Below are 20,129 nucleotides of genomic sequence, written 5' to 3'. Positions count from 1 at the left end.
GCCAACAACCAAACTGAATCAGATTTGTGTCATCGGCTTGAAGGACACCCTCTGGTCTTAAATCATAATGAGTTTCCAAGACCATTTTCCCATTTCACCAGCAGGATATCTGGGTCTTGGTCCATTTGAGCGAATGAACTACTTTTAACGTGTTGTGTCTGTTTCATTTCATTCATGCAGCTCAGGGTGTCTCCAGGGGTATAGCTTAGTAGGGCAATAAATAATGACAGTATAAACGTAAGATTTCAGTGTGACCCATTTCATCTCCAATGTAGAGTCAATCACCAGCAGACTTTTTTTGTTTTGTTTAGGCCTATTAGATTTTATCCCCTTGGTGGATCTGTTGGGGAAACATGCAGGACACCGATGGGCGCACGCGAAGTGACTTTTTACACACCTTCCAAAGTTACACTCACATTTGTACTATCTTGATCAACCGTAACTTATGATGAATCCGATATAAATCAACGAATGAACACGATACGCACAGTGACTAAACTATCTCAGTGAAGCCCAATCGGTTACACTTGTTCGCCAAGTCTCCAAGTCGGTGCGTAAGTGGGCACTGCCCCGCTCAGGGCGCATGGCTCTGCACGGAGATGATGCACCAGTTCTACTTACATCTAAAATCACCGAGATGCCCCTCCGCGGCTCCGGGGCGAAGAACTGCTCTTGGGCTACGGCCACCTCCTCCTTACTGGCGGCGTACTCCCGGATGGGGGCGTTCTTGTTGTCGCTCATTTTAGTGACTATCCAGCGGACGAGCCCGTCGATTCCACCGGGCTGGGCGCCGCTGTTTCCGGACTGCGCTGCCGTTGCGGACTCGCTGTCCTGACGGGCTACGGGGTTAGGCTGGTCGCGGCTTTCCTGAGCGCGAAGTTTGGGTTGTTCTTTGTTGAGCAGTTTGTGGACACCGTCCCTACAGTAACGCGCTGCCTGCTCACACATCCTTTTGCCGCGGAGCGCTCATGCTGCGCTCTATGGGGGAGAGAGAGAAGCCCCTGCCTCCTTCTTACATCACAGCACCAACCCCAAAACACACCCTTATTTTCCTCCCAGTCTGACATGGCATAGTATCGTAGCGGTGGCTGGTGTTGTCAACTGTTCAAATCAGCTGGAAATAACTTTATCCATTTATTGTCTTGGCAATTCGGCATATAGTGCACAATGAGTCGCCATAGCCTCAGGAGTTGGCTCAGTTGTCACGGCACAGGCTGCTTTCTCCCTCTAAGTTACAATAAAACCTTGTAATTATGGATGTCCAAATCAAAGCACTGTCTCTGAATAGAGCTGTTGACACCTGCGCTGCGGCTGCGTGGTGTGGCGTGTTCCTCTGGGGACAGTGTCAGGAGAACATCAAAGGATTTTGGAGCAGGGAGAACTGTCAGTCAAATGGCTCATTAGTCGAACATTTGGAGAGACATGGAGATGTAACCTTTTGTAATAAGCCACTCCCGTGACAGTGCCCTTTCTGCCGCCACGTGTCCAACAGAACAGTATGAACTAATACACTGCACTAATCGCAATACACAAATAGTGAAAAACTTATGTCTCTCCAGCCGCCACCACGAGGGCAGGACTGCCCCCACGTGGCGGTCCGCAAATTGCCCAAAGACAGGCACTATGAGGGCCAGCTGCTCTTCAAAACAAAGTAGATTTTTAAAATGTATTTTTTATTTTTTCTGCATTGGTAGGCCTATACGTTTTTATTAAAATAATTCCCGTTTGCCCTTGCCAAATAGCCAAACGCTGAAATACTTATATTTTTGGCTTTAGCCACTTTAGCCTGTTGAATTATGGGCCTAAATGTTCAACAACAAAATGTAATATATTACAGTTAGTATGAATAGCAATTATTATTATTTCTGTGAAGTATTGTAGGCTACTGTGTTTTTGTATTTTATAGTTCAATCAATCTAGGCATAATTAGAACAATAATAGACTTTTATAAGCCTATAAAATAAGCAACATCTTTATAACTAATTAGGCCAACTGAATGGTGGCTTTACTGAAACATTTGAAAAAGACTAGACTGCAAGTAAAAGTTCTATATCAAATAACTCCACTTTTTGAGGTTTTAACTGTGTTATTATGTTTACCCTAATCAAAGTCTATCTGGACTGGTGTTTTGTTTAATACGCATGTGTTGGTTCATACCCCTTGGTCCACTCTCGTATTCAACAAACACGATGATAATGCTCCTCTGTGTTTCGAAGTCCAGACTCCATCATATTGTTCTAAACCTCTCTTCTTAGCGTAGATTTGCATGTTGTTGTTGGGGTTTTGCAACTTTTGTTTTCCCACTCTGGTCACACTGTAAAAGGAAGTAATGCGCACTCTGCTGGCAGAAGTAGGTTATAAACTAAACCTCTTCTCACCCTCCACAGATGGTCTCTTTTTTCTCCAAACTCTGGTCCTCTACCAGAGGCCTGGGAGCTTGAGGGTTCTGCGCAGTATCTTTGCTGTTCCTTGAACTGCACTTTTCTGGACTGAGATATCTGATGTTTTTCCTGGGATCTGCTGTAGTCACTCCTCCAGTTGGGGGGTCACTGCCCCAAGTGCCCCAACGGGCACCACTGATGCCTTCACCCTCCAGGTTTTCTCCAGCTCTTCTCTGAGCCCCTGGTATTTGTCTTCTTTCTCAGGTTCCTTTTTCCTGATGTTGAAGTCGCTTGGTATTGCTATGTCAATCAGAGGCTTTCCTCTGCTCTTTGTCCACCACCACAATGTCCATTACCATTCTGTCCGTCTGTATCTGGAAGCCCACAGGATCTTGGCTCGGCCATTCTCTACCACCTTTGGAGGTGTTTCCCATGTTGACCTTGGTGTTTCCAGCCCAAACTCTGCACAGATGTTCCTGTACACTATGCCAGCCACTTGGTTATGGCGCTCCATGTAAGCCTTCGCTGCCAGCATCTTACACCCTGCAGTTATGTAAAGCTGGATTGTCTCAGGGGCCACATTGCACAGTCTACACCTGGGGTCTTGTCCGGTGTGGTAGATCTGGGGCTCTGTTGGTCTGGTCCTCAAGGCCTGCTCCAGTGCAGCCATGACGAGGGCCTCTGTGCTGTCCTTCAGTCCTGATCTGTCTAGCCATTGGGATTTCTGTATATCCGCCACTTCAGTTATGTTTTGGTACATCCCGTGTAGAGGCTTGTCCTCCCATGACGAAACCTCCAGCACCTCATCTTCTGTTCCCCATTGTCTGAGACATTCACTAAGCACACCATCTGTTGGAGCCTTATCCTTGATGTAGGCTACTTATGGATCTGGGATGTTCTTGAATAGTGGCTCTCACGCTCACTAGTCCTTGGTTTGCAGATAAGTCATGAATGGCTTTAGTAGAATCAAGCAATACACGATATCTCACTTATAAAGCAAATACAGGAAGCAAAGAATGTTTTAAATGTGGGTTGTATTATTTTATTTTAGGAAAAAATATGTCTTCTGTTAACAGTGGCAACATTTGTGGAATTTGTTATCATATAATAATGCACTTGTATTGCGCTTTACAAGCTTGTGTTACCAGATTTCTCAAAGTGCTACATGTAGTCACTATTCATTCATGCCATACTTGGTGGTGAGCTACTATTGAAGCCACATGCCCCTTGGGGTAGACTGACAGAAGCGAGACACACTACATTCTTTCAGGCTTATTGTACATGTTTTTAGTGGTAAGGGAAACCGGAGTACCCAGAGGAAACGTACGTAGACACAAGACGAACATGCAAACTCCACAGAAAGGCACTGTGCCACCGTGCTGCCAGTGACAAGACTACTTAAAGACTTGTAGACTACTTATAGATTACAGAGTTTTTGTTTTAAAGTTATAGTTTCAAAAGCCAGTAGTGCATAAGAGGAGCTCTGTGTGTGGTGAGTTTTGTCTGGCAGTTTGCATACAATAATTCAATTGGGCTTAGGGGCCTCAGCTGTTCTCCGCAGGAAAGAAGCAGGCCAGTCCCATCTGGGAAAGAGATTGCTGGAGACAGAAAACAAGAACTATTTAGTCTCAGTTTGGATGTATAGATGAGCTGATCATTACAATGGTGAATATCATAGCTTGCTTCCCTCAGTGGTCATATAGGGTTGAGGTTATGATTTCAGACATTTCATTCTGAAGAGGTTGGAGCAGTATGGCTGGTGCATCAACAAACAAACAAATGCAGCACCTGCAGGCAAACAGTAGATTGACTTTCCCTCAAACGGCAAACTATGATGGCAATTGTCACTGTCTTTATTAAGACTTAGACTTTATTAATCTGCAGGAGGAATTGCATTGTCAGTAATAGGCATGCATATACAAAATCTTGAATATGACCACAACTTCATGTATAAAGTAATATGTGTAATACCTATCATATTCTATCTGTCACATGAGCAGCATCACTTTGATCAGAGTGAAATATAAATAATATACCCACAATAATCACCCACATTCATCATCATGTTTCTTTTTGGAACGTGTTGGACTGCAGCTCTGTTTGACAAAAGCACAAATGATTATTTTAAAAGGGTAATTTGGGTCCCCCCAAAGTTTGAACTTTGGTGTATAAACTTTTTATTTGATTTTATTGGAAATAATTTGTGGTGGCATTTGGGAACGGCTGAAGTGTAAGACAAAATGTGTGTCGGAGTTGGATGCAATTCCTTTGCCCTTTGCCTTATAGTTAAAGTTGGTAATTTTTCACTGGACAAGATTAAAATAGATGACTGTGATTTACTAGTAGTATTGATAATTATACATGTAGCAGTTTTATGCAAAATATAATATATAATATAATGCAAAATCAGTGCAAAATCTGGATGTGTTGTCTCTTCAGCTAACATAAAATAACAGTTAAGGGCGCATTACACTCAGCCACACATCTTCGTCATGCATATAGTTTGTATATTTGATATATAAACATAAACATTTAAGATTTGACAGTCTACCAATGTGTTGTCAGGAACACTACCTGTCAGGATGCTTGAATGGTCAGTAGAGGGCGTAACAAGCCCAGGATTTCAGCACGTAGTTTCACCGTAGAGTGATGACTCAGCAGAGCACTATTTTCCTTTTAGATTAAACTGTTCGGTAGGATTCACTGACAGATCCAACATGCATTGAGGAAAATGCAAACGCTGAAGTGCTTCTTCTGAGTTAAGAGGTTCCAGTCGAATATAACTAGAGACTAGACCCTACTTGACCGTACCCAATCCTACGCATCTACTTGGCATGTGAGTATTTCCATTTGGTGCTAACGCCGTGAAGTGGACCAAGTACAAGTGTTGAGATACAGAAAACAAGTGCCAGTGACCCCAAGTACATTCTGCTGTTCCTAAAACACAAGATCCTGAAATATGGATGTCTCTGAAATATAGTTTATTACCACTATAGTTGCCTTGAGTCTTTTTCCTGTTCTCACCTCCATCCACCAAGTTCATTGTGTCATGGTTCCAACAGGGCGGCACGGTGGCGCAGCGGTTAGCGCTCGTGCATCATAGAAGGTCCTGGGTTCCCCTGCACGGGGCCATTCTGTGTGGAGTTTGCATGTTCTCCCAGTGTCTGTGTAGGTTTCCTCTGGGTACTGTGGTTTCTCCTACCTCTAAAACATGTACAATAGGTAAATTCTCCAGCCAAGTTGCTCTGACCTTGCTCATTAGCCTGGCTCCACATCTGGAGATGGGTCCCCAAGCACTGGCCTACACTGGTTGTTCACTGCACTTACAGACTCCCCAGTGGCATTGACAATGAATTTCCCTGTGGAATATCTTATCCTTAACTAAACTCAACCACAAACTGCCTTTATGTCCATCCCGCTATGCACTCTGGATTTATTACGTACATAAAGGAAAAGGCTTATTGTCATTTGTGAATGCTTCAGAGCCACACACACCTCATTGTTGGCAGGTTGTTGTGATGGTGCATCAGAGGCTGGACTCCAGAAACACTTTGAAGACCACCTGAGTCACTTTCCATCACATTGGTTTACTCACACTGAGGGGCTGACAGGAGTGGATTTCCTCTTTAGAGTATGTGTCATGAAAAAAAAACATGTGCATGTACAGTTTTAGATGATAATCATAACTTTATATGAAAGGCATAATTAACACTGTTGTGCAAAAAATACCTTTCATCATACTTACATACTTTTGCAAGATGAAGGAATGCTTTATGGTCTTATGGTCATTATCATGACACTTCAAACTGCAGAACTATTGTTCTGCAAAAGACTGATGGTCAGTGATGGATGTGTGTGTGATGGATGTGTGTGTGATGGATGTGTGTATGTGTGTGAGTGTGTGTGTGTGCGTGTGTGTGATGGATGTGTGTGTGATGGATGTGTGTGTGATGGATGTGTGTATGTGTGTGAGTGTGTGTGTGTGCGTGTGTGTGATGGATGTGTGTGTGATGGATGTGTGTGTGTGAGTGTGTGATGGATGTGTATGTGATGGATGTGTGTATGTGTGTGTGTGTGTTTGTGCGTGTGTGTGTGTGTGTGTGTGTGTGTGTGTGTGTGTGTGTGTGTGTGTGTGTGTGTGTGTGTGTGCGTGTGCATGTGCATGTGCATGTGCGTGTGTCAGTGAACTGATGTATTTGAAATAAAGTATTCGACTCAGCTGAAGTGTTGAAATAAGTATCATAATTAGTATCATACATAATAATGGGAGACCCTGCGTGTGAGTGCAGACAGACTGTCTGGAGACAGGTCAACACCCATGTGGCGAGCGGTGGCTCTAGAGACTAGGTCCAAGTGCAGTTGACCTAGTTCTTTATGTAAGCCCTCCCTGTGTTCATTTCTAAAAGCACAGTGCAGAGCAGAAGCAGACTCAGAGGCTGGTCTCAAATGCTCTAAACTGTAATCAGTTTTATAAGATATTATAATTTCTTATTAATTTACACATCATTTGATAGATAGCAGTTTTTTGTGGGGGGTAAATTAATAACGTACACATTCTTTTCCTCAAGACATTGAGGTTTCCAGTGGAGCATGGATTTTGTTTGACAGTGATCTCACCTTCTGGTTGGTTTAAGCGACTCTGGCCATTAGATCTTTGCTGTAACATACCTTCAGAAACATTGAAAATATGATTGAACTTGCAGTTGAACACATCCAGTGTTTTGGGGCAACACACTCACCAGTTTGTAAAGCGTGGAACTTAATCTGAAAAGTGTGGACTGGTTTCTGTAGAAATCACAAGACCTAATCTGTAAATGTGTGCAGATGTATTACTGCAAATTTGGAATCTTAGTTGTGTCTCTGATTTAGTTTAATATTTGTGCATATATTTTGGTATAAATTTTGACCAATGATGACGTAATGCAATTTACCTGAGCACACCCATATCACAAGTCACCACTCATCAACTTTTGGAACATTCATTGTACTGATACAGAAAAATGGATGACATTTTCAGATTCTGTGTTGTAAAAATGTTTTCTTACCAGTTTTGGCTGGACACAGTCACACACACCCCTTGCTAGTGTGGCTCTTTAAAAGTCTGTCATTACAGTCTCCACCTAGAGCAGGTTCCTAACTTAATACTGACAGTTTTTCATTTATCATAGAGAAATGAATGTGTCATCGTAGGGTAAAATGCAACAGTTGTATTGTTCTGTACAATCTATGCCCTGTGCCAACAAATACACTGTGCGATTTATGATTAGTGAAAGCAAAAACACCTGAAAATGCAGAAATGCTTCAAAGTAGCTGTGAAAACAAACAAGATGCATGTGTTTTACTAAATTTGTAATTTTATTATTCATGAACACTTAACTTAGCAGAAGTCAACAATCTTCTCTTGTTTTTCTGTATATTGTTGTCACGACTCTAATTATCCAATTTGTCTTCTGAAGCCTCACAGCGTGTAATTTCTTTTCCAAATCCTAAAATGTAGCTGTGTTCTTAAGCATTTTATTTAAACTCCAACATTGTCAAAAAGGTCAACAGGGATGTGAGTGCAAAAGCAGAAGAAGTTCCTCAGTCATATGTATATATTTCATTTACAAGTGCCAAACACAACAAGTGAGTGAGGAAAAATAGTGCGGGGATAGTGCTGAGCCTACAGGAAGGTCGGCGACATGTTCTGCTGAATCGCACATTTCACCCAAATCAAAAATCAATATGTCCTTGTTTTGAATATCAATGATAACTGCTTCCGATGGCTTCCATACCTAAAGAGGTCACTGAGGGGAATGTGAAACAACAAGCTGTGACAAACTGTTCAGTGTCATTTAGAGTCATTGTGATTTCGCTCATAACATTTCAAAAAATAAAACAAAATAAATACAGGCTTCTTGTATGAAAGCTGCTGGGTAAATAAGACAAATCAAATTGCATTGACAGTACAAACACTCCATCATTCACAATCAAACAGATAAGTTCCCCCAGGCTGGCCAGTGCCCGATACAGAAACGCATCCCTCCCCCAAGTTTGTCCAGATCTAATTAGTTTGGCCTGATATAATGTGTCGCACACGGATGAGCAAACAGATGGAGAAGGAGAAGTGAGGACAAGAAACGGAGATAACGGAACAATGTGGACTAGTTAATCCCATTTTCTCAGAGTGGGATTAGAAGCTTTTGATTTTTCCCATCTTTTGCCGAGAGCCGAGTGTTATGGAAATATTATGAATCACAATGAAGTAAACAATTTATGATCATTAAAATGAGGCACATCTGCTCTGTTTTTCACATCCGTCAAAGTTTAGATCTCTGCATTTCTGTATGTTTGTCTTTTATCATTTGCTAATTCCCATGCATAATGATGATACTGTATTTACACAAGTGAAGTATTGACTTTACAGTGCGAGGAAAGAGCAACTACACTGATTGGAATTTCTCACATTTCTGCCTAAATTGTGCATAAAATGTGGTCTGATCTTTATAAAAATCATAAGAATGAGACATTGTCTGCTTTAACTAATACCACCCAAACAATTACATTGCATGTAAACATTCACAGGAGAGCGTGGAATAAGTAAGCACACCCCCTGAATCTCGCTGAACTGCAGCAGTGTTGTTGTTGTGTTTCGCTCAGACTATTCAACTTTGGGTCAATCAGTCCACCTAATATTTTGGAGCATCCTAGACCTCTTTCGCAAGTTTGGGAGGAACACACAACGTCATGTGTGGAGGAGAAATGGAACAGCACATCAACATCAAAACCGTATGCTCACTGTGAAGTATGGTGCAGGAGAATCATATAAAAAAATATATAAAATAAAATACAAGCTTTATTTCATTATAGACATTTTTATTCACAAAACCTGCCTAAAAAATGACCAAACAAACGTGTCTTTACTGTCAGCTGCATATCTCTCCTCAGACTTGACTGAAACTTTACTGGGGGCGAGACGTGTCCAGCTTATTGCCATGGAGATGTCGACTAAAGACAGACAAATCTGAGATTTAAGGTTAGGTCCTCATACAAATCCATTTGCTGATTATCCACAGTGAAAAATGCATGTCTAGCTGGTCATTAGGGACATGTTTTGTATTGGTTATTGGTGGCAACACTATTATGATTATATGATTATACATTTTTATTGTGGCTTTAATAGAAAGTTGTGCAAGTGTGGAAAATGATGGACCAGAACAAAGAGAAAAACCCTGAAGTGCATGCAGCCTAAGACTGATAAAGTCATGAAAACAATGCCTGCATCTCATGAATATCTGTTGACCAAAGTAGGGATAGTTAACCACAGTATCAGAAAGAATCATTATGTATTTTGACAGCCTTTGTTGCTTCTTGTTTGTTCAGATACAATAGTGGTAAAACAAGCTGTAAATGTCCAAACAAACGATCGTCCTGACACTTCACTCTGTTAGCTTAGGCGGAGGAAGAAAGACAAAAAACATTTAAGTATTTGCCTCACTCCTCCACCTTGACAAGGCTATAAGCACTCGTTTGTTTAGTGTTCACAGAATAGATACAGGACAAATAGTAACCAATGAGGCAGAAGAAATAGTATCCTCTTGTTCTTCATTAGTCTGCTTTTCTCCATCCTCCAGTGAGAGACATCGGCCCTCAGCCTCTTTCGATCAGGAGAGTTCACATCGTTTCCCTCCATAAAAGACTGAAACTTCAAACTTGACTAAACAGTTCATCAGAGGGGAAATAAAGCAACAATAAAACGGCTGAATGAGTTTGACTCTCTTTCCAGTATAATTGAAATAGACAGATCAATGAAAAAAACAACAGTTTAGCTTAAAAAAAAAAAGGAGTAGATTAACCCATCACTGAACTGCATCATCAAGCCAATTCGATTACTACACATTGTATTGGATAATATACAGTATCATTACCACATTGTAGCCCAAACATGGTGGAACATCTAGCATCTACAAAGCCCTAAGAAGAAGTCCAATTTTCTCCAAGTCTTCTGACTCTTTCGTCCCCTGTGGGATCAGAGGGGCTGCATCCATCAAGTTAATTAAACAGAGTGTTCTATAATTAAGAGGAATTTTAATAGGCAAGAGGCAGGAAACAGGTCAGGATAGATTGCATTGAAGTGCTGAATAAACATGGAAGCGAATGAAAGAGATTTAGCGATCTCAGAGCTGGGCTGAACAAGTTTGAGCACACGTCCATACACAGACACGCTGTCTATCGTGGAACGTCTGCTTCTATAGAGCTGTGTCCCCATTCCCGACCAAAGGGAACACTGGGGGGTCATGCAAACACTTGGAAAAAGTAAGAACATTGAATTCTTTGCAATAACAGAAGGTGAAAGTGCATGAGCATTTATGAATATTAACTTCTTCAAAAATTACTTGAAGACTTGAAGATGAGCTTGCCGTTACTTGACGAATGTGGAGGTAGTTCTCAGTTCATACAGTACTTGAGTAATATTAAAATGAAATACTCTTGCTTGAGTAAAAAAGAATGATAACTCGTATCACAAATCTTACTGTTTACACGTAAAATAGATGTAGTTTGTGTTTTCTTGCTTAAAAGGCATCATTGTGAAGAATTTATGTTTCTATAGTATTTCCTTTGAAAATATTACAATTTCAACAGTATTTCAAGTTTTGTTCCTCATAATTTATGTCACTACTGAAACAGAAATCACTTTTATGCTCAGTTACCCAGTGCGCACACAACTCAAGTAGCATTTTCTCCAAATACTTGAGTAAATATTTGGGCCACTACTGCTTGCTTGTACTTGAGTAACATATTTTTATTAAGTACCATTAATCTTGAGTAAATATGTTGGCTACTCTAGATTCAACATTAAATTTATTTGCCATTTGCAGTAAAACCACATTGGAAAAAAGGCGCAAGTAGCTCAAAGTGCACTGTCGAAACATTCATTCATAAAACATAAAAGACAGACTTAAAAACAAACAAGCCACATGGTTAAATAAGTAAAAAAAAAAAAAAGCTTACAGTAAAGTTTAAAAAGAACTACCCATCTCTGTAAGAATGACACAAAAGTGACAGAATGGCACTTAGGACAAGAGAAACCTTATGTCACCACTGCATTAGATGTGAACAATGTACCCAGCAGGGGGCTCTGGTGCATGGTCAGTAATGATGGGTTATTTGAAGAAACTAGCCAACCTTATGTCTGGCCATGCAAATTTCACTAACAAGGAGCCCCACAGGGCACTGTCTTCAGAAACAAGAAACTTCTTCTTTTTTTTTTTGGACAAATATAGACCTAATTAATCTGAACCGCTTAGGAACCTTGAGAAGAAGAAGAAAAGAAAAAAAAAGGTTGACATCGTGGGTCCCCCATTAAGCAAGCGTTGTGGGTGCTCTAAGAAAGATTTAAACTCAGTGAAGCCAACAAAGGACCAGATGGCACAACAGCAGATGATGACTCCGCGAGAGCCCATCTCCACACTGAAATAGCCTGCTCTCATGTCCTCCTATGCACACATGTATTCTGCGCAAGAGTGCAGTGCCTTTCGCCTACATCGAGTCTCCCAAGAAAATCGTCAAAAACCCACTGAAGCGCGAATAACTCCGATGCTCTGCCAGGACAGAAGTGTGTGTATACGGGGAGCAGAGAGAAAGAGTCGGAAAGATTTACAGCGCAATCAGATGGGAAAAGGTTATTTAAGATTTAACACAAGGCTAAAAGTATGATAATTTCTGCTCTGAACACTGACTACACACTTGGGCCGGTGAGAGGATGAGCCTGTGTGTGTGTGTCTGGCTGGCTTGCAAATGAGCTTGTGCAAGATTTCCCTTTCACTAATGCAAAACGAGTCACTTGCTTTCCCCCAGAGATGGTGTATGCCCTGATGAAGGCCAGATTAGTCTTCGATCAGCCAATAGTTGTGAATTTAAAGTCGGTCGCAATTTACAATGGTTTCTCTGACGACATGGGCACAATCAAATGAGGTGGCTCTCAATCATGCACCACTGATGGTATGTCAAGCGTAGCATGTGTGGAGCATGTTAAAAAGGACACATCAAATCTTGGGGGGGGGGGACAGTTTCAATCCCTCAAAAGTTGGGGCTTTAAAGACACTTCCACCTGTATAAGGGTGTGTTGGTTTTATGATGCAGTTTTATGATGCTGAGTAACCTTCAGAAGGGAGGGGAAGGAAGTACATGCAACGGATAAACTGTATGTAGCCCACTTTCAGAAGAGGGCTGCACCATTTTTCCGGTCCTTCCTTTCTCCAACTGACTCTGTGCATAACTTCAAATCATAACAACGCCGCCCAAGAAGTGACTTCCTGTTTCATTCCAGCACACCAAAATAAACGCACCGTCTTATTCATTAGGATCAACGGACAAAACACTTAAAATGTGTGTATTTAATTATATTCTTGTAATGTTGCAAGTACCTGCTGATCTAATCAATGAGACGAGCTGTGCGCTTTTATTTTGGCGTGCCGGATCGAAACAGGAAGTCACTTCTTGGGCGGCATTGTTTTTATTTGAAGTTATGCACAGAGTCAATTCACCTCATTCTGAAAGTTCCCATGGGTGCGGGTGTGAAGTGTGCTCGCCACCTGCAGACGTCAAGAGAAGATCAGTTACTACACGGACACAAAGCCATTTTCAGGCTGCTCACAGAAACAGCACAGTGTTGACCTGTTGCAAATGAACAACAACTGTGCATCATATTTTAGCGGAAAACTCACTCACTCCTGGTCATACAAATACAGTATATTCCTACCATTTCCTCATCTTTGACTACAGATACCTTCCAGACAATGTCAAGGCTCTTTTACAAAACTCACATATTGGGTATTACACAAGGAAACTGCACTGGCAAGACAGCCAGTGGGCACATAAAGGCTACTTCTTTGTTGACTGAGGTCTCTTTGAAAGCTCTATATTCGTTGGGCGATCTTGTCAATCACTCGGAAGCACCAGATGAACAGAGAGTGATTATTAGTCGCTAATGTTGATGCCGGAAGAAAGATGGGCATTCCTATTTGAGTGCATTGTTCTGCCTCTATCACGTAGCCCAACAGATGGATAGACTGTGGAGTATAGGCTCTATTGAAATTCCCTTCTCCATAGGCTCGGGTGTAATTACTGATAGCGATGTAATTAGCTGGACATGGCAAGATAGCGCAGGTTTCGTTCCGTAAGAAAGGCAGGTTTTAGAAAAGCGAGTGAGGTCTCCATTTAATTAGTAGGACAGGCTTTGAGACGCGCTGTTAAGGGAGGTCACAATCGCCGAAGACGGGCTTAAGCAGAGGGGGCTGATAAGGCTCAGCTTGAGAATTGAGGCAACCGAAACGGAAGCAATGGAGAGCAGAGAAGTAGAAAAGGGAAAGATAAATAGGCAACGTAAAACCTGGAGATGAGACGAGAGCAAAGAGGAAGAATACTAATGGATGACAGAGAGGGTAGGGGCATGTGGTCTGTAGTGATAAATCTTGTGGAGCTATACCATTAACTTGGTTCAAGGCCGTGGACTGAGAAACTACTATAGTGTATACTGTCCATTTCCAAAGGGGAGCGGCCAAATCGCAGTCCTGAAGGAAGCGCGCTGGAACACTCGCTGCAAAGTACACAATCAGTAGATTTGTCCTCCCTGGAGAATTTATAATGGATTTGGCTTTCAATTCAGGGGGTTCAATCCATAGCTACTGTACTAACTTATCCCTGGAGACAGTTTAAATATATGGCCCAGACCCATTTTGTTATTGTCTCAGAATCTTGTTTAGTCAGTACCACTGGCTTCAGTCTTTGATCTTATTTATGGACAGGTTTCAAAGAGCAATGAATACAATTGTGTGATGTCATTTTTAACTAGGACCTCATGTCTGCTCTAGAGTTTGATGATTCTGCTGAATTTACTACCTCTGGAGACTAGTTTTCTGCTTGAAGAAAAAACCTTTTGTATTTGTATTCTGTCTGTATTCTATTTATGATATTCTCCATCAGATGTGAACTTTTAGACGGTTCTCTTATCGCTCTCTTTTGGAAAAGCATGTTTTGTACAACTGCCCATCTATAATCAGGCCTTTTTGAGTCTTTAAACATAGTACCTAGGAGTTCTGTGACTCTGATCCACAAATGCCCAGAGTTACGCCACAGGCAGAGGTTTCTCTTTGAGTTTCAGAGGAGTTAAGCAGACGGCCAGAATCCACTAATGTGCTTGAAAAGAGCAGGCTGGGGAAGTGGATCTCACAGTGCAGACTTACATCCTTCCAGGAGTGTCCTTGGTAATTTATCAGGAGAAACTAGAGAGGAAAAAAACTAAGTTTCATAAACATAAAACACTTTATTAAGCCATAGAAGTGAAGCAAACATGCTGACTGCATGAACTCCAGGGAAACACTCGTGTTCATTGCTCTACTGACATGTGCACTCAAGCCAGGTGAAATTATACAGAATGAAGTAATACTGTGAAAAATGTTACATCAATCGAAGCCCTCGTGATGTATAAGCCCGGATTAAAGCAAAGCTCAATGCTAAACATTGTGCATCAAATGTCTGTGTCACTGTCTCTAATGAATAGAGGAACTGATTAAAAATGCTTACTGTGTTGTTTTAACTAATAAAGTCAAGTCAACAAAATGTTGAATTGACAACATTTGATCGCAAACAAGCTAACATTCACTGTTGTTTAACATTGTGGCGTCATACTGTAGCACACACGGGTGCTAAAAGGGCTTCTGCATGGGCAGATTCACAAAATAATTGGTCTCTGTGACACATGCTTCTACTTCCGGGGATGAAGTCAAACCCTGTGTCCACCAGAAGTGTGTCCCCAGATCTCGGCTTGGGGCAAAAGGCTTATCACTGACAACAGTGCTGCCAGCTTCTCTTACTCTGAGTGCCACAGTCCTGGGCAGACACTTCCAGTTTGTCTTCAAAGCCAAGCGTGTCCTTCAGATGTGCCACTACTCCAGCTGGCCCTCGGTCGACACCTCCTCTCTGGGCTCCAGACGCCTCAAGGACTTCCTCTGCCTCTGTGGAAATTGTGTGCTGCAGCATGATGCCTGGAGAGTGGAAACAGTGGCATAGTCAGTCTGGGCTGATTTTTGAACACTGAAATGTGATGCTGAACGCTCTCAGTTGAGGAGGTACTTTCCTAACACTGGGCTAGGCCAGATTATGTTGTTCGATTGAGGGTGATGAATGTGTATATCAAATTGCGGCATAATTACATCAACAGTATAGAGTCTGATTGTTTGGCTACTCTAAGAAAGATAAAACCTTTTTACCAACACACAATACTGGAGATTAATAACACATGCACACACGTACTCAGTGTGTACTCAGTGTTTTGATTTCAGCATCTGATGCAAGAGAGAATATGAGACATTTTTATGTTTTGTACATTGTATTTGAATTAGGACCAAAACATTTTAAAAGATGTTAAATAAATGTACCAATGAACTTAATTTGTTTAGATGTGGAGTGTGGGTCAAGAAAAAGCAGCATACTGACAACCAGAAGAATGGAACAAATGGGCAATCTCAATAGTCATGTGAAACCTGCCGCATTCAGCCGCTCTGCTTGCACTGATTTGATGCAGCGAGTAAAACAGAATTGAAATCAATTCTGTTGTAGACACAGTGCCTTTGTCCATATCTCTCAAACAAGATGCATACTACATTTTGTGTTATGTTAGTAATACTTTTTATATTTGCTGCTGCAAGACTCTCATGATACCCTCATCCAGTCTATTTGTGTGCTGCTCTGCCAACCTATTGATCGTAATGTAATACAATTCTAGAAGAATCCTCATTGATTGTTGCTTGAGAGTGATGGGAGAAACTCCTCAGCTCTGGGTCCCACCACTGCCTTTTTACAACATTTATTTTTAGAAAAGCATTGTTTCATCAATGTCATTTTAGGACTCTGAAGGAAACTGGCAAAGCTGATTTGGCAGCGCATTGTTAATCTAATGAGCAGAACATTGTTTTTAAGCAGGTGAACCACACATGCCTTAAGAACAGAACTGCATGGGCTTATATCGAAGTAACAATATTAGCAAAATGATACAATTACAAATTTGAATCTTAATGTTATAGTGCAGTAGTTCTCAACTGTGTTGCAGAACTATTTCCAGTGGTTTGCAAGCCTTTCCCAAGAAACTTCTTTTTCAGTTTTATCTATGGAAAAAGTGCAAAATCACCCGTCTGTTAAACTGATAACTGGTGCTGAGTTGTCTTAATCATGATTTTAGCTTTTAAGACTTATTCAATGCTTAAGTCAACGACAATTTGTAGGGAAATAAACCATTTTACATGACATATTTAACATATTTGAATACTACTTTGAATGCGATTATGACTGCTATTATTTGGGTCATGTGATGGTGGGTCCCTATGCTATAGTGTTGGGGTTTTGCTTAAAACATCATTGGATTTCCAGGATTCATGAGTTCTTAGAGACAGTTTTTAATTTTGCTTGTGGAGGCCAAATTTACTGTTCAGTTTATAATTCAGAGTTATACTTAGTCAGAGCTGTCATGATTTATGATACAAATAAGAGACTGCACATTTCACACACTGACACCAGTGATTAGTTAAAGAGAGAAATGCAGCAACTCAAAAGAACGTCTAAGCTTCAATAGCGAACCATAAGTATGTAGAAAAACTATGAAAGGTATTTAACACAGTTTCCGTAACACATTCCATATCATAAAGAAGATTTATGTTCTTGAACGGATGAATGGTTATAGCAGATTCCTAAAGTAAAAGGATCCAGTTGAGTCGTCTTTGACCTCATTCGTCAGGTCAGACTCTGCTTTAGAAGGCATGGAAATGAATGTAAATCTGTCCATCCGCGCAAGATACGAGTGAAGGCCACATGCAAATTTCCCCAACCACCCTTTCAAGATCATTGAATTGTTTGTGTATAGTGAAATTGCAGACTTTTGAATATTTGTTTAAGTCTGGTGCCCCTTTTTTCCTTAGAGTTTTGTTGTTGTCACAGATGTTTACGAAAAAAAGTCAGCATTGTGCATCTATATTTCACTATTAAAAAAAAACAACAACTGAAGACTGCTAATGTGCTGTGAGCAGGCTTTCAGCAATACCCTCACGACACAGCTCTGTTTTTCCCATGGAAAGTTGTGAATAGCGCTTATAAACACATTACTGTGAAGAATCAGGATGTTAGAAAGAATGAGTTTGGAACAGTTTAAACTTAAAGGGATATTTCAGGATTTTTTGACATAGGGCCTCATTTCTTAGTTATCCAGAGTGTTGTTGATTTCTGGAGATATACAGTATATTTTTTTTCATTCATGCAGTCCTTATATTTGAAGAGTTTAGCGGTGCCAGGCTAGTGCTAGGCTAACACATTTCTATGGTAACAGCTAGTCTGCATTAAAAACCTCCTCAGAATCATGGGGTAGTCCTCTAAACGTTGCCATATCTGATTTGTTGAAAGCTCCTTTGTGAATTCCACGTGTAGTAATGAGCAGGTAAACAAACTACTGTTCGGTACTGTGCTTAGGCCAGACTGTTTTTAATGCAGGCTACTAGTTACCATAGACATGCACTAGCCTAGCACTAGCCTAGCACCACTAAACTCTTCAAATATAAGGACTGCATGAATTAAATAAATATCTCCACAAATCAACAACACTCTGGATAGCTAGGAAATAAGGCCCGGTGTCAAAAATGCAGAAAAATCCCTTTGTGATGGTTTTAAAAACAAACAAAAAATGAAAATGGGATACAGCCCCTTAAATGAAAGAAAAGGAGACGCCTACAAACCTGTAAAGTTTGTATGGCAGACACGCTAACCTTTGCCTGGCTCTGCACCAAACTCAGGGTGTGGAGATGATATGAGAAAACTATTGATTTCAAACAGGGGGGGGGGGAAGAGTCTGCAGGAAGTGCAAACACTGAGCTGAGGGGCTGCTGGATCAACAAAATAACTCCAAAAAGACAGGAATGTTTACCTTCAAAACTTACTGGCCTGTACTTTCTGTCAATCACTCAATCAACGTTTATTTATAAAGCCACTTGTGACTCAAAAGTGCATATTCTTGGTTCCTTCCTTTGAGATCATTCATTCATTCGACACTTAGATCAACGCTCTTTACATTCTGTTCACAATTCTCTCGAAAAGCTCCAGTAGCCCCCGCCCTACAGCCAGGATGTCCCCTTTTTCTAAGTGCTTATCGGTAAGTGGAAGACAGCAGTAAACCCTTTCACGTAGCTGTCCTTTGAAAGTTTGCGTCGTATTCTTTCTCCTCTTTTATCTCCCATTGCCCCGAGAGGCTGATTGAGCTGAACCGAGGAGACACAGGCGGTGGCAGCGGTGTCAAAACTACCTGACAGCCCAAGGGCACAGAGGGGACCCGGACTGTCACAGGCTTGTTTTGTCTAATAAATACGGGTTTGCACCAAGGTATTATTCCAGAAAAATAAAAGCAAATATGTTTTAAAGCCTTTTGCCTGGTACAATCTACCGAGGCAATTATTACAATCGGCGGGCCAACAGTCTCTAATTAGATACTTAATTTCAGTGGAAAAAAAGTTGTTGTCTTGCGGCTGACAGGGGCTCAGTGGCAAGAGTATTCGTCCAAAACAATGCTTTAAGAACATCGGGGACATTTATTTAACTAGTGATGATTGCAAATGCTGTATGCACAAGGAAAGGCAGTAATAACAAATAAACACAGAGTAAAGGCACCTTCAGTGGAGGACGGATGGCTGCAGGGTTGAACTCAATCTGAAAACCCTCCTCTCTTCTCAGGTGGAGCACGGCGCCCTCTCTGAGGACAGACTGTAGGTGTAAGAAAAGTCAGAGAGAAGCAAAACGTTGACACCAGACTGTGATGGACAACAGCAAAAAATAAACACAAGCTGCAGGGTTTGTGTTATGGCTAATGTTTAACAAGATCTTATTTTGATACTAAGGGATTTTGAAAAATGTGCTGACACTGATGCCAGAAATGTAAAAAGCACTGAACCTGAAACAAACAAATAATGGAGAATGAAAAAGATGTGATTAGCCACAGAGGGTTTTGAGAGATGCATTGGTTCAAATTATGTAAAGATGTTTTGAATTTTTCTGGGATTTGAGATAAAGATTAGAACTTTATTGGTTCTGTGCACAGAGAGAGACAAAAGAAACAACAAAGAGCAATCAGTCATGCACACAACAAACAGCAGGGGCATCATTAACCACGGATTAAAGCTTCTCAAGAAGAGTTCTGCAGCACAACTGAGGTGGGAGCAGAACTGGACTGTGCCCTTTCTTTTTTCTTTTCAGAGACAGTGACCTGAACTGGCGACCTGAGGAAACGCCCTGCAGGTTTCAGGGCACGCTACACTGGACTTGTCCTGCTCACTGCAGCTGGGCTGTGTGCAGCAACGGTAATGCAGCGAGACTTGGTGTTTTTTAGGGATTGGATAAGCATAAGGTGTTCAGCAATGTTGGACTCAAGCTAAGACACATGTGCTATACTGCAATAGGAGGCAGAAAAATTCTAGTCTAAAGATTTGAGTTGAATTAATCCACATCGGGGATTTGTCAGTGTAGTTTTGTGTGATTGTTGAGTTTAGCTAAAGCAAAAAATACACACCGTTACAGAGTGCCTTATTAAAATAAAACAGTTCTTAATCAAAGCTATGGCCAAAGCTTGAGTCACAAATGGAATAACGGCTGTATAGTGTTGCAAAAACACATGTCAGAGGAGATGCAAGTTCTAACGAAGTGTAAACATGTGTGCGTGCGTGTGTGTGTGTGTGTAGG

The 20,129-nt window shown here is 41.2% G+C and overlaps 1 protein-coding gene across 1 annotated transcript in view; it reads right to left on the bottom strand.

Annotated features, from left to right (window-relative positions):
• The window catches only part of necab2 (N-terminal EF-hand calcium binding protein 2), a 103,230-nt gene extending 102,231 nt beyond the window's left edge, over positions 1 to 999 (bottom strand). Inside the window, exon 1 of the mRNA XM_079568492.1 lies at positions 622 to 999. Within this exon, the coding sequence (XP_079424618.1) occupies positions 622 to 948 (327 nt within the window). The 5' untranslated portion in view covers positions 949 to 999. The remainder of the gene's footprint in view (positions 1 to 621) is intronic.
• Positions 1,000 to 20,129: the final 19,130 nt, after the last annotated feature.

The sequence above is a fragment of the Gobius niger genome, assembly GCF_951799975.1.
Source record: "Gobius niger genome assembly, chromosome: 12".
In the NCBI taxonomy this organism is placed as follows: Eukaryota; Metazoa; Chordata; class Actinopteri; order Gobiiformes; family Gobiidae; genus Gobius; species Gobius niger.
This window is presented reverse-complemented; position numbering and strand designations above follow the sequence as displayed.